Source organism: Acartia tonsa, chromosome 9 (genome assembly GCF_053477335.1).
Source record: "Acartia tonsa isolate MP-2025a chromosome 9, ASM5347733v1, whole genome shotgun sequence".
In the NCBI taxonomy this organism is placed as follows: Eukaryota; Metazoa; Arthropoda; class Copepoda; order Calanoida; family Acartiidae; genus Acartia; species Acartia tonsa.
In genome coordinates this window covers 1,550,139-1,565,966 of record NC_137268.1, presented here as the reverse complement: position 1 = coordinate 1,565,966, position 15,828 = coordinate 1,550,139, and the positions used below count along the sequence as shown (strand labels likewise).

Below are 15,828 nucleotides of genomic sequence, written 5' to 3'. Positions count from 1 at the left end.
GGATGGATGGATGGATGGATGGATGGATGGATGGATGGATGGATGGATGGATGGATGGATGGATGGATGGATGGATGGATGGATGGATGGATGGATAGATGGATGGATGATGGATGGATGGATGGAAGGATTAATAGATAGATAGATAGATAGATAGATAGATAGATAGATAGATAGATAGATAGATAGATAGATAGATAGATAGATAGATAGATAGATAGATAGATAGATAGATAGATAGATAGATAGATAGATAGATAGATAGATAGATAGATAGATAGATAGATAGATAGATAGATAGATAGATAGATAGATAGATAGATAGATAGATAGATAGATAGATAGATAGATAGATAGATAGATAGATAGATAGATAGATAGATAGATAGATTGAAAGATAGATGAAAAGACAGATAAAAAGATAGATAGATAGATACCTGATTGGATTAGTGGCAGATAGTAAGAAGAGGCTAGAAGGAGCATATATATATATATAGATAGATAGATAGATACCTGATTGTATTAGTGGCAGGTAGTAAGAAGAGGCTAGAAGGAGCATATATAAATAGAAAGATAAATAGATAGATTGATAGATAGATAGATAGATAGATAGATAGATAGATACCTGATTGGATTAGTGGCAGATAGTAAGAAGAGGCTAGAAGGAACATAAATATTTAGATAGATAGATAGATAGATAGATAGTTAGATAGATAGATAGATAGATAGATACCTGATTGGATTAGTGGCAGATAGTAAGAAGAGGCTAGAAGGAACATAAATATTTAGATAGATAGATAGATAGATAGTTAGATAGATAGATAGATAGATAGATACCTGATTGGATTAGTGGCAGATAGTAAGAAGAGGCTAGAAGGAGCATATATAGATAGATAGATAGATAGATACCTGATTGGATTAGTGGCAGATAGTAAGAAGAGGCTAGAAGGAGAATAAATAGATAGATAGATAGATAGATAGATAGATAGATAGTTAGATAGATAGATAGATAGATAGATACCTGATTGGATTAGTGGCAGATAGTAAGAAGAGGCTAGAAGGAGCATATATATATAGATAGATAGATACCTGATTGGATTAGTGGCAGATAGTAAGAAGAGGCTAGAAGGAGCATATATATATAGATAGATAGATAGATACCTGATTGGATTAGTGGCAGATAGTAAGAAGAGGCTAGAAGGAGCATATATAGATAGATAGATAGATAGATAGATAGATAGATACCTGATTGGATTAGTGGCAGATAGTAAGAAGAGGCTAGAAGGAGCATCCTTGTCCGGATCTTTGGCTCCTTTCTTTCGTTTAACCATCCTGCCGTAACAAACCAACATACAGTTACAATTGTATTCAAGCTAGGGTTGGGCTGGATACTTTTTTTGGCCGGATACCAGATACCCGGTAGATTTTTAATGCCGGATATCCGGTTCCTTCCAACGTTCGATAACAGGCAAATTACCGGATATACGGCCAATAATCGGATATCCGGCATTAAAAATCAGATAATTGAAAATGGCCGGATATCCGTTTAGATTAAATATTCAACCAATTCAGGGAGGGAGGGGAAATTAAGCTAGTCCCGAAAGTTTCATAGTACCTTATCTTATTCGTTGGCTTAACAGGTTTGGGGACTTTTATTCAATTTTAATTGGTTGGTTCATTAAAGCTAAATGTGTACAAACGTTTCAACAACTAATTTCATTACAGAAGGAGTAACTTTGTTTATAATCATTGGGGATGTACATATTGGTCATTGTCATATCCACATGCTATATTGACAGAGGAATATTAGTCGTCAATTTAGCTTGCTAACATGGTCCTCATTTATTGGTCAGTTTGTTTATTCAGTAGAAACAGAGGGAGTGAATGGAAGTATTGTTATTTTAGCCAGCTGCAAGCATCACTTTTTAAGAGTACATGAAAATGTGATGCAACAGCAAAGTAATAATATTGCTACGTCAAGTTTTTTGTTTTTTCAATAAATCACTGTAACTGTATCGTGCCTTGTGGTGTGGATGGATTAAATCTTCCGTCCAGTTTTGGGGACAGTGTTCCAATCACCTATCCTGCAAGGTTCATACATTCAACATTCATTTTCATGTTTTGTACAGTATGTACTTTGTGTACTTTTAAAAAAGAAAATTATTCAAACTTGAGTCATTCATATAATATATCCTAATCTAACGTATAGTTAAGATTATTTTAGCAAAAAAAGGAAAAGTAAAAAAGAGTTTTTAGAGGGTAGTTTGAGGGGTGATTTCTCTAAGGAGTGTTAAGGTACCCCCCCCCCCCACACACACTTTAAATAATTCTAAATCTTCCCTGGGCTTATCATAAGCGTTACTTTAAAGGAAAACCCTATCGGTTCAGCGGTATCTACGTAATTATACATGAATAAAAACAACAAAATGATATGTAAATCCAAAAAGGCCATTATGTACAAGCCATGAAAATGAACATTGATGACTGGTAACCTAATATAACTGTACATGACTGTACTGTACACTGTACATGCATAGCAGGTGTACTACGGGGTACATCACCGTAGTAGTGTACACTGTACATTTCTGTAACTAGTCTCACCCATAACTTTAGGTTGAACAATTTTTATCACTTGTTTTCCATCACATAATAATATTGTTCTTGTTTTTTTTTTGTTGTAAATAGTTTATTATATTCTGTTTGTAGAGTAAGATCACATGAATGGCTAAGATTTGGTCTGAAATTATGTATGTTTTTTTTTAATTAGAAAAATAAATAGTTCATTTAGACTGAAGATGATTTTAGAAAAACTAATTTTCACTATTATTTATTATTTTTCATCATTCATTTTAATTCTTTATTTGATACTAGTGGCTAAGCCCCTAGGATTTAGGTGCTTTTAAAGCAGGCAAGACAATAGCCTAAAACCACCATATAGAATATAGGAGACATCCCTATAAGACATAAACCAATTGTACAAAACATTTCAACCAAAATAAACTTACTGCTTTATATTACGCCCTCAGCATTTAAGGGTTTTAATTCATAGAGGTAGGGAAATGCAGTTTAAAATAGTTTAAAACAATCCAAAGACTTAAATCTTAAATCTTATACCATCCCAAGAAGCTTTTCTAAAATTGAAAACTTAATCGGTACAGTAACAAAATGTACAGACAAAAAAACTTTATATAATTTGATAATTATATTTTAATGAACGCGCAAAGAATGACTTATAGACAAAATAAAATCAAGAAGAGTTAATTTTAAAAACATACATTCCTAGATTAATTTTTGATTATATAATAATTGTTTCTATATAAGTAGTTTTATAGTTGAATAGTGGATTATTTTCTGCTACCGGGTTCTCTCCAAATCTATCATTTTCTCACCCACGAACATACCTGAAAATTTTTTTAGTATTATCATGAAGTCAATTCCAGGGTTCTAAAGGGATAAAACAATGGCTGATAAATTGATGTACAAGCCCAATGATGATACACAAAATTATCCCTTTTTTAGATTACAATTAGTGGCTAAAATGTTTGTACCGCCCAATCAAAAGTCAATAAAAATCCCCAAAGTTGTTAAGCCAATGAATAAGAAAATGTTATTATAAAACTTTGGGGTCTATTGTAATAAATAGACAAATGTCACCTCCATCCCTGGGTCAATTACATATTTATCAAAGATCAAATTTTGGCGGGCTTCGCGCGTCGTTTTTCCGACATGTATGACCTATACTATAAATTAGTAAGAAAAGCAAATTAGTTCTAAAACGAGAAGAATTTCAGGAAAGCTTTGTATATGCCAAGAGATTGTTAAGTACCATTTTCCTAGAATACAACTCTTCAAACATCCAATCACTAGATACAGGAGCAAAGCCTCTTGTATTATATTTTTTAATTTCATTTTTTTTCGTCAAAAAAAATCATTTTTATAACTTTTCCTATAACTCTTTAAAATTTTGATAACCTATGCAAAGTATAAGAGTGATCCTTATATATATAATAAGTTATATATATAGATAGTACATATAATACATGTCCTGATATGAGTAAATGAAAAAATAAGGTATTTTTTTGGAATATGATAAATGTACAGTTATTAGACTATGATCACTATATGAATGAAAAAATATCAAACAAATTGCCTTCATGTAATATCAGGTTAATTTATCAATTTATTAGGAAAATATTTTTTTACGGTATGGCTTTGAATCCGGTTAATTTCTGCCAAAATAAAACAGGCTTAGAGACATACTCAAAAAACATTGTATCATATTGTATTATACAAATTTTTCAATAATAAAATTTATCCTTCGGGACCTCGGAACCACCAAAACTGGAATCAATAATATTAGTTTTAATTTTTTCTAACAACGGAAAGCTGTCTATAATACTATTTGATGAGAAATAAAAAAAAATTTGACCTTGACAGCCTTTAGAATATTTTTAATCTATGTCAATTTGGCAAATAGTTTTTAGTTTTACTATCCTACTATATTAAGTGGTAAGGGTTTCTGTTTGTCTATAATAATCTCGCTAACCACTGAACCGATTGAGTTTTCATTTTTGGGAAAACTTCACATGGGCCCCGGGATGTTTTTAGACTGTTATATCTGTAAATCCATATATTTAGGCTATTTTCCCCCGACAAGACTTTTAATTTAGAGCCCATAGTTTGTAAGGGCGAAGCCGGTATTTTCGAATTAGTATAATAAAGTCATTGTAAATATTGATTTTGAACCTTCATCTACTGTTTTTTTTTATTTTGTATTCTTATAGGGTTACCAGAATATGACAATCGACGATAAATCACCACCACCCCCCCCCCCCTTTATTCATTTCTGCTTTTAGCTTATAATTATTTGAGGAAGGAAAGGTGTGTAAATTATCTGTTAACAGTTCCTCTTGCCAGGTTTTCTTTGAAGTAGTTTCTGCTGCATTTTACATCAATCTTGTAAACGGACAAGTTTACTGGAAAACAGATAGGTTGGTGCTTTCCCTCAAGATGCCCAACAAGCACAGAAACCCCTCATCCCCTCCCTCTTAGCAAGCAGGGTTAACCTGTACTCAATATTTCTAAACATCTAGCCTATTGTGGTCAAAAGTGAAAACCAACCCCCCCCCCTTCCTCAATTATTAATTTATTTTACTTAATCTTAAACTAGGGAAAACACTGTACTATTTTTGTCTCAAACTTTTTAACCCCTGAATTATTACAATTAATAATAATAAAAATATTTGTCTTAGATTGTTTTTGAAGGAGTAATTTGTGCTAAGGCATTCCCATGTCAGAAATTATAGCAAAACCTTTTAGTATCTTTATTAAACTTCTACCCTACCCTACGGCAAGCGGCTGCTATTTGTTTATCCCAAGCTTTGTGCATGTCCTTGCATATAATTGACTTGGGTTGTATGCACCTGAAATCAATTATAAAATCTAGGCCACAGCTTTAAGGGCCACTCCACAACCATTTTTTTATAAATAAAAAAGTAACTCTTGCTAAAATTTCAAACAAGATCTAAGAATCACACCACATTATTTATTAGTTATTTTAAGTCTAAGAATCAATCATCTTAGCATCAACCAAGAATTTTCGGTTAAATTTCATCCAACAGACAAGCAATATTTTGTTTGCACAACCTTTGTTTTGAAGTCCTAACTGTTCAAAACATGGTAACACGTTGCACCTGAGCAAGGACGTCCAATGGGGGGAGGGGGGTAAAGGGTGGATTACCCCCCCCCAAAAAAAAAAGCTTGAACGTCCTTGCCTATATGATATAAAGAATACCCCCCCCCCCCCAAATGAAAAAACTTGGTAACGAGTTGCATGCTATGGTAATTTGTTGGATATCCACCGTTGGCAAGATATCCGGCCGGATACTGGATATCCGGCATAGGGAATCAGCCGGATGTCCGGTATCTGGTATCCGGCCAAAAAAGTAACATGCCCAACCATAATAGTTATAAAATATTGGAATAGGTAGTTATAGTATCGTATTATAGACAGCTTTCCAGTTTTATTAGCCGAAAGTCTGGTCTTACAAAACTGGTATAATTTTAGGATTTTTTTCGTAATATTCGTGAGAAAAATCGTCTCTAGTGCAATGATGTACATGATTTTTTCAGTATGGGTAAGAACCGGTTCTAATCCAGCGGTTATTAATTCAACTTTTTTTTAAGGGGACGTCCCTTATTGGCCCATATTTGTAGGACAACACTTTACATTGTTGAACATAGTTTAAGAAAGATCAAGTTTGACCTTAAAACTTTCATTTCAATGCACTTCGCAGCTCAATTCTTAAAAAGAACATTCGAATTTCTGGAGAGAAAAAAATATAATTTCCAGTATGGCATCGAAACGGATTGATATCTGCAGGATTAGAAGCAGTTCTCTGCAATACTGAAAAATAATGTATAGCATCGTATTACAGACAATATTCTTTTCATTTTAAAATACCAGTTTTGTTAGCCTAGGCCTTCTATTATTTTTGATGATTTTTTGGGGAATCTTATTTTGAAAATTTACTTTTAATAGTAAGAAATCCATCGCTCATCAAGAAATGAGAATATATAACAATCTATAAAGAATATTTTTTGAAAAAAAGGATGATTTTAACCAAAATTGCTTAAACAAATAAATCGTTATAATAGATGATTATTTTTGAGAATCTTACTTTGAAAACCAAGCTTTAATAATAAGAAATCCATCTCCTATCAGGGAATATAAGTTTCCATCAAAAGAAATGATTTAATTTTTAGTCAGATCAATATTTACTGGATTAGAACCGGTTCTCACCTATACTAGAAGATCATTTTTAGCATCATATTACAGAAAAAAACTGAAAATTAAAAACAAGTTTTGTTAGCCAGTTTTTTTATTATTTTAATAGTCTTGGAAAGCTGTCTACAATACGATGAGATAAATAACTTTTTTCTCCATTACTCCTTGATCCCAGCAATCTTGGGTGTACTAATTTGCATGTAAATATGCTCACCAAGTTTGAGACAGCATTGATGGAATATTATGATCTCTGCTTGTCAGGACAGAACAATCACACAACAACAAAACACTCATCTGAAATAAAAAAAAACAATATATTATCATTTGAATATATATTTCATGCGTACTACTAGATGACTATTCTATCTTACATCTAATAAACATACAGACACACATTCGCACTTTCACTTTTAAACTGTTGATAATTGTAATAATTGTTCTATTATTACAAAATTATAGCTTTGTCAAAAGCCATATAGGCGCTTCGATTATTTTGTTTCGTTATTTGAAAACTCGTTTCAGTCATATTGTCAGTAATTTGCGAGATCTGAGTGGACATACATACACATACACAGTGTACAGAAATAATAGATTTTACCATATCATCTTAGAGCTCTTTATTTAAAAATGGGGAGGCAAAATGAATTAGCCTACAACTCTCCTAAGACTCTAAGTTAAAAATTAATAGCCCAAAACCATATTAGAACTATTTTCAGCTGATTAATAATGGATAACTCAACAAGTGTCTAAGGGGCAGCTTTGTTAGTTGAAAATAATCTTATAATAATCTTTTTACTTTTTGGAATACTGATTTTTTTTCTCTAATTAAAACTATCTCAAACTAAACCATGAATATAGCTATTTTGCTATTCGTTCTTTTTTAGAAGCGCAGCTTCTATATAATTAGGAAATATAATCGGTTGATCTATGTAAGTAATAGACGTTTAGTAATCTTCTTTTTTTATTGACGTTGATGTTAATAAAAAAACCTCCCTTTTTTAATTTAAGTTTTAAAAAGAAAATTTTTTTTTTGGGGGGGGGGTATTAGCTTAAATAGCTAAAACCATCACAGGACCAGTAGGTATATTCCCTAAAGAGTAGAGCCCAATCGGTTCAGTGGTTACTGAGATCTTAAGCTTCAGACGGACAGACAGACAGACAGACAGACAGACAGATAGACAGATAGACAGATAGACAGACAGACATCGTACTACTTTGTATTATAGATAAGAATCTAAATATTCAGATACTAGTTACTAGAGACTATGCCTCTAGGGGCACTTGAAGCCTTGATGGGATGTTGACCCTGCACATTTGATTTAAGTTTTAAAAACACTAACATAATTTTTAGATTTAGGTGGGTTTTACAGAGCCCAATCTATACAAAAAATATGAAAATTTAGAAAGCTTCATGGTGAAGGAGATCCATATCGATATATTAGCGGTTAGTGAGATTCTTCCCTTCGGACATTATTACCCTTGTTTATCCTAAACCTTCACGAAATCTACTCTGTTGCTAAATTGGTCTTCTTAACATCATAACTTAACCCCTTTTTATTTAGTTTATATAACCGTTCTTAACAAAAAAAATATATCTAGGATTGGGCCGGATATCCGGCCAATTGCAATATCAGGCCGGGTTATTGAAACTATCCGGATACCGGATATCTGGCTGATTTATAAACATATGACAGATATCCGGTTATCCAACCCTAAATTATGTACAATCAAGATCAAGGGATCTTAAGGGATAAGATTATAAATGGTAATTTGTTAAATAACTATGATAAACAAAATTACCCCTTAAGCTATTCAACACTATTAGTGGAAAAGTTTGGAAGACGAAGAAAGTCCCTCAATGACGTCATAAAAATGACGGATGAAGAGAGGAGAAGTGGGAATCTTCAAAGTTTGAATACTCATAGTTTGTATCATCCAATCAAGATTCATCAAGTCTTATAAAGTTTTCAAGCCAACGAATGAGTGAACATACTTTTAAAACTTTGGGGACCAGTATAATATATACAGTGCAATGTCCCCTCCCTCCCTGCTCCCATCATGAATGTTTGTGTTTAATTTAACTTTAACAGGAGGAATGAAAAATAAAGCACACAATAATGAATTTATTATTACTTGGATCTTACACCAGATTATTAAAAACTCTAATAAAGGGAAATTTTAAGCTGGCTAAAATATCAAACACCGTTTCCCCTATCCTCCCCTCCTACTAGATAAACGGACTGACCAATAAATAATGTTCACGTTAGCAATCTAAATTGACAAGAATTTTGTCAAACCTACACTAAATTTCATTTTTACGCAGCACCTCTATAATAAAGGTCTGCCCGTCAATTGCACTAAATATCCTATTTGATTAAATTATCATTTTTAGGGAGGCTTGACATAGGTCCTGCTGTGGTTTATGCTCTTTCTTTTTAGATTTAGGCCTTTGGATGGCTTTTGGACAGTTTTCTGCCACTTCTTACCCCTTTGAATACTAGATTTTAAAAGCTGTAAGTTGTAAGTTTTTTGTTTGGAAGCTTAAAATTTCTCATCTGATTGAATTCTCCTTTTTCGCGAAGATTCTCTTAAGACACTTGGTATGGTTTTAGGCTATTTTTCTGCTCCTAACCACTCTAAATACAGAGCTCCTAGATGCTAGGGGTGCTACCACTATTGCATACTACATAGTATGTACTTTTCTTGATTATAGTTTTTTTTAGAATAATGAGAAAAAAAAGTAATTTAGCAATAGGGTGGGTCGTTTTTGGACATATTTATCTGAGACCAAAACGGGGATCTGCAATATCTCGTTCCTAGCCTGAGAAAATTCTTAATAAACCTTTAAAAAATAGTGCTTTTTAAGTCATTTCTAAGGCTAGGAACGAGATATTCTGAAACAGACAAAAGATGCTACTTCTTCTCTTCAAGGCCTTTCCTAGGAGCACCTTGAAGCCATAGTTCTGATTCAATAAATTTTTGACCCTCATTTCCAAATAGCTATACAATTGTATGTCTGGTCGTCAGTGGTTTTAAGAATTAAGATAAATTTTAAATCATCCAGAGGTGTATTATACTGTTAAAAATGATTTGCAGATTTCCGCTTTGGTCTCAGATAAAAATGTCCAAAATCGACCCACTCTTTTTAGCAATGATAAATAGATATTGGAAACAATGTGAAACAAAAAAGGTTGTAATTGAGCAAATAATTACTTAACAAGAAAATTAGGTCATGAGTAGCGCAGCAATATTATATTTAGACATATTGTCCTGTTGTGACGTCATAAATTTCGGGAAAGGGAAAGGAAAATGGAAATGAGAACCCAATTTCTCCCATCTCCTTTGAAATGATTTTCTTCTCCCCTTTCCTTCTCTTATCCTGAAATTTATGACGTCACAACAGGACAATATTTTGTCTTCTATTTTCACATGTAAAAAGTCTTTAAAGAAGTATAATGCTTATAAAACACTATGAATTTCTTATTATAAATTAACATGTTCTCGTTCCGTTGTGTTTTGTCTGTGTATTCTTCTGTACAAGGTAGCTTCTCATAGGTCCTGGGAAGGTTTATAACTATTTTGAGGGAGGGTACAACCCCCCCTCCAAAGAGAAATCGCAAAAAATATGACCAAACCCATTTTTTGATGATCTTAACATAGATTGAAAAGAAAACATTGTAAGTGCCCCTAGAGGCTTCAATGGGCGTAGCCGCTAGTGGTTAAATGAAAAGAGAAAGATAGTTAGACTAATAAACAAATGAATAAATACCATAGCCATTGAAAGAAATTAAGCATATACAAAATGAATAAATATAAAACAAGAATGCATTTATCTAGTAGTAGCGCAATAATAAAAAATAAGAACGAACTGCATTTTTCAAATTAAAACAAATTTTTTTTTGTTAATTTATGAAATTTATGTGAAAATCTATTAAAGTTAAATTGTAAGTCAGATAAATTTAACTCACAGAAAAACCTACGAACACACCAGTTATAGAGTAGCTGTGCTAATAGAAATATTGAATAGATGTGCTAGAGAGAAAAAGGACGTACGGACATAAATATTAGTTATAGAGTAGCTGCGCTAATAGAAATATTGAATAGATGTGCTGGAGAGAAAAAGGACGTACAGACATAAATACTAGTTATAGAGTAGCTGCTCTAATAGAAATATTGAATAGATGTGCTAGAGAGAAAAAGGATGCATGTACATACATATATACTAGTTATAGAGTAGCTGTGCTAATAGAAATATTGAAAGGATGTAATTGAGCGAAGTCAAGAAAACTCACTCAATAACAGACATTTGCTTTATGTATGTTTTAGGAAAATTAAGGCTTAGACAATGGACGATAAATTGATGTTCATTCCCAATGATGATAAACAACATATTAATTGTAGATTAAAATTATTGGTTGAAAAGTGAGAACCAATGTAGCTTTAATAATAGTTCCCAATTTTTATGTTTATAAGACTTTGGGTACCATTATAATTTACAGTCCAATGTCCCCTCTCTCTCTGGTTAAAAACGCCAATAAGATATCAAAATCAGCAGAACATATGTATATAGGTATTTGATATAGGGTAAGCTTCATATTGATTATTATATAAAGTAGTAAGGTTTTCTGTTTGTTTGTAGCTTAAGATCTCAATAGCTACTTGTTTAGGTAAGCTTTGGTTTTAAGCCATTATATTTTCAAAATAAAGTCTTGGGATGGTTTTAAGCTATTTTTCTAACTCAACTCAACCTTATGGAATTCAGAGCACCTAGATGCTAGTAACGCAGCCACTAGTATATAATACAAAGTAGAATGATGTCTGTCCGTCCGTCCGTATGTCTGTCCGTCTGTCTGTCCCTTAAGATCTCGGTAAACACTGAACCAATTGGATTCTACTTCTCATGGTATATACCTATTGGTCCTGTGGTGGTTTTAAGCTTTTTTCTTGGGGGGTGGGACACCCCCAACCCCCCCAAAAAATGAAAATTTTCAGAGAATCTACTTCACACAAATTATTGGCAGTAGCAATACAATTTTTTTTTAGTTATCAAAAAAATTACCTCATGGGGCAAAGCCCTAGAGGCTAGGGGCGAAGTCGCTAGTATTATATACAGTAGTAAGGTTTCTTTTTGTTTGCCTGTTTGGATTCTTCATTTTCGCCAAGCTTTAAATAGGTCCTAGGATAATTTAAGACCATTTTTATATTTTATTATTATCAAAAGTCCAATTCTAATACCTCAAAATCAATTTAAAAGACAAACTATCGCGTTTATATTTTTTCTCCCAAAAGTTATATATGTATAATCGTCTATTCCTAAATTGAATAATATTGTGCATAATATATTATAATATTAATCTGGCATTAATAAATGGTATTTGATCAACTGAAAATTGATCACCCATTTGTTTCCTAATTTCTGAAGTTGTACGACAGATATCCCAGCTATTGCAAAAGCTATTTTCAGCTACTCCGGTCAAAAGGAAGGGCTTTTTACATTTACAAAGCGATTTATACAGAATACATTCAAAATTTAAATTTGTCAAATTTAGATTTTTTGTAAATATTGATATAGGATGGGGGTTATACGTACAAAATCGGAAACTTAGATTCAGCTGACCTGGTATTCATATATAGATAAATATGGGCAATCAAGTCGGACATACAAAGAATTATCAAATTAGGCTATGAAGGAATATTAAAGCATATGGGCTCGGCAGGCATCCGCCACGACTAAACCTGAAAATTTAACCCATATGGAATGTTTGAAAGAAAATTTTGACAGACTCTTGCCATATTTGGGACAGGTTAAAACTTCCAGATGATTTATGAAATTGTAAAAGGTTGTGATTTATCTGAGGCTTACAGGCGACTGATGCGGGGCTGTCGAAACCTGGATAGGGGTTTGGGGTTGTTTATAAAGCGTAAGTTATCTCTTTTTCCCGCGTTTACGTCGACTGCGCACATTCGGCGCAATATTAGAACCTGGCTTGTTGTGCCGTTTAAATCCTTTTTGTCGCAGTGTGGAGGCCGTTTTCAAGTCAAGGCTGTCGAAATTCTAGCTTCATTCTATAATTTATTTGGATAAAATAAAAGTGAACATAGCAATATGTTTTTAAGATCGTATAACATCAAATATTCTGATGAATGTATGACTGCCAAAACATTTTGACTTGGTTCTGACCTTTTTAAAAATAAATTTCTTCTTAATTGAGACATGATCTACTATAGGCATAGAGTTAGAGGTAAGGTATGCAGTCATGCATTTATTCTTAGGATTAAGAATCATCAAATTGACTCTAAAACTCGTAACTCGTCATAAGTTAGCTTGATTTTAAGAGGTAGAATGTTATTTTATAAGTTTTGTTATGTTTAAAGTTAGATATTAATATAAACAGTGTAATTTTTAGAATGCCTTGGTCCAAAAACAGGCACAAATCAATTATATCAAATCAATATCAATATCTATAAAGGTATAACCATGATTATTTCCTATATCAAACAGAATTGACTGCAAAAATAAAAAAAATTAATGAATGTTAGTTTACCTATATGTTAATTCTCGGAGTCTGTATTTCATAATGAAATAAATACTAAAGGGATAAGACAATGACCGACAAATTGATATACATCCAGAATGATGATACACAAAATCACCCCTTCCTTGGTTTACAATTAATGTTTGAAACCTTTGGATACTCATTGAATCAATTAATCAAAATTTAGTTAAAGTCCCCAAAGTTGATATGCTAACAAGTCAAAAACATTATTATAAAACTTTTTTGACTAGTTTAATAAACAGTTCAATGTCCCCTTACTCCCTGAAAGCATACACATCACTATACATAATAATATATATGAAACTGAATCATATTTTTTGCAATATTCATGATTCGCTGCATAATACATAATTAATATAGGCCTAGAACTGCATAAAGTTTGGGAAACACTTTTTTCAGTATGGCTTCGAAACCAATTAATATCCGCTGGATTAGAACCGGTTCACAGCATTACTTAAAAATCATGTATAACATCGAATTACAGCCAATTTTCCACAAATATAAAGATAAAAATAATATAATTAATATCAGTTTTGTTAGTCTGGGCCCCTCGGGGCTAATAAAATTAATTTTAATCATATGAATATAACTTAATATTTGTGGAAAATTAGCTGAAATACGATAACATTGTCAGCATTTTAATACCCGCAGAATGTCCTATAAGTTTATGAGCACAAAAAATTCAACCTACTTATGTTGAAATAAGTTAAAAATAAAAGTATTTTTTCGTTTTTCAGTTTAGGTTAGGTTATATGCGGTACTGTTTAGCCCCATAGTGTACCCACACTCCACAGGCTCCTACATAATTCCGGGTTAGGCCTAGGGAAAAAAACTAACCCGCCCTTATTCTATTTTTTTTTTTTCAGTGTAAAAGAAACAAACCTTCTTGTAAAATAAAATTTAGTATTAGACTATGAATGTTTATTAAATTCCTGCATACAAGTTTTCATATAACATTTTTAATGTTTAAAAAGTTTTATTTTTGGAAAACCTAATATGAAATATGTAATTTAATAAAATAATGACTATTGTTTTAATGTATTCAGAAAAAATAGTTTTATTTAAAGTTTTATGATGATTTGAAAGAAATGACTTTAAAACATCTCTCTCGTTTTTTTTTCAGTGAGTAAAACAAAACAAAAATACACATCTTAAACTATTTTTGTTATATTTTTCACTTAAATACTTAAGTTTAAATGAATCCACAAAATCCCTTAGGTTAAACTTTTCCATTTTGTCTTTGAAGCCGATTAATATCTGCTGGATTAGAACCGGTTCTAAGCCCCCACGGAATAATCTTCTAATTCTCATTTAAATATCCGCGGAAAGCTGTCTGTAAAACAATGCAGAAAAACAACTATTCCACAGTGGCTGTATCCCAAGTTCTTTTTCTCTTTATATTTGTCTGATGAAGATTACTTGGATATTATTTTCAACCTTTTATCAAGATGAAATATTATTTTCCAATATCAGAGAATGGTAAAGATAGAGTATACGCTAGTATTATTTTGGATATAGAATAGAAACGATGACGTCCAATAGTAGGTAAGCTTTGTATAAAAGATCAGAAGGAAAAATAGAAAACAAGAAGAAAATGGGGACTATCATTTGTGTTACATTATTTTACTATTTTAACAGCCTTAAATAGGTTTTCATTTTTTGAAAATGAATTTGTTTAAAGAATAAATCTATAGATATCAATATAAATAACCTAGACAACTGCCTAGATCCAGCGTTGAGGACCTTTTTTGTCAGTTAGCAAATCGCTTTCTGCTTTTTAATAGTGACACGGCTGTGTTAATATTCTCAAAGCTATTAGTTGCTATTCAAAGAAAAAATTGAAAGTCGGTACAGGGTTCATGGGATGGAGACATACAGTTATTTAACCCCTTTTCCCTCTTCTGATTTTTAAAAAATTTAAACAGGGGGTTATATAAATATTTGGGTAAGACACAATAAAACCATTAAATAAAGTTAAGATATCTAAACAGAAATCAGTAATAAAAACTTTCATTTACAAATAGGCTCAATAATTTCTAAGGAAAATCATTCATTTCTTTAAAATTTTCTCAGAAGTTTTCATATTTATGTTGGAAAAAAGTGTAAAATTGACTCTAATATTCTTAATTTAGTTTCTATAATTTCTCTTCCGTGTTCAATATCCTTAACTCAATAAAATGTTATTGCCAAGTTATTTTTGGATTATCAAGGAAAAGTTTTACCATAAGTAGTATAGCAAACACAAAACACATTCTTAATCTTAACACATGAAAATAACAGATATAGCTGGAAATAATTATTTTTCTAGAGATATCCCATTTCAAGCAGAAAAGGGGGTAACGGTCACCCTTATAAAATTTCATAAGTCAAGTCAATCTTGTTCATTAATAATTATAACAGGATTGAAAGGAAAATCTATTTTTAACCATCAATCTTAGTTAAATGTTTAACTATTAAAAGATTTGTGTTACATGTATATTTTAA

The 15,828-nt window shown here is 31.9% G+C and overlaps 1 protein-coding gene and 1 long non-coding RNA gene across 2 annotated transcripts in view; both read right to left on the bottom strand.

The window, feature by feature from the left end:
* LOC145327988 (voltage-dependent calcium channel type A subunit alpha-1-like) overlaps positions 1–2,732 on the bottom strand; it is a 186,549-nt gene extending 183,817 nt beyond the window's left edge. The window contains exons 1-3 of the mRNA XM_080171515.1: positions 2,493–2,732; positions 2,022–2,084; positions 1,246–1,332 (exon numbers count right to left, since the gene is read on the bottom strand). Coding sequence (XP_080027641.1) covers positions 1,246–1,331 — 86 coding nt within the window. The 5' untranslated portion in view covers position 1,332; positions 2,022–2,084; positions 2,493–2,732. The remainder of the gene's footprint in view (positions 1–1,245; positions 1,333–2,021; positions 2,085–2,492) is intronic.
* A 543-nt stretch (positions 2,733–3,275) lies between these two features.
* Positions 3,276–15,828, bottom strand: part of LOC145327987 (uncharacterized) — an 82,864-nt gene continuing 70,311 nt past the window's right edge. The window contains exons 2-3 of the long non-coding RNA XR_013882297.1: positions 7,002–7,081; positions 3,276–3,401 (exon numbers count right to left, since the gene is read on the bottom strand). This is a non-coding gene — a long non-coding RNA (uncharacterized LOC145327987). The remainder of the gene's footprint in view (positions 3,402–7,001; positions 7,082–15,828) is intronic.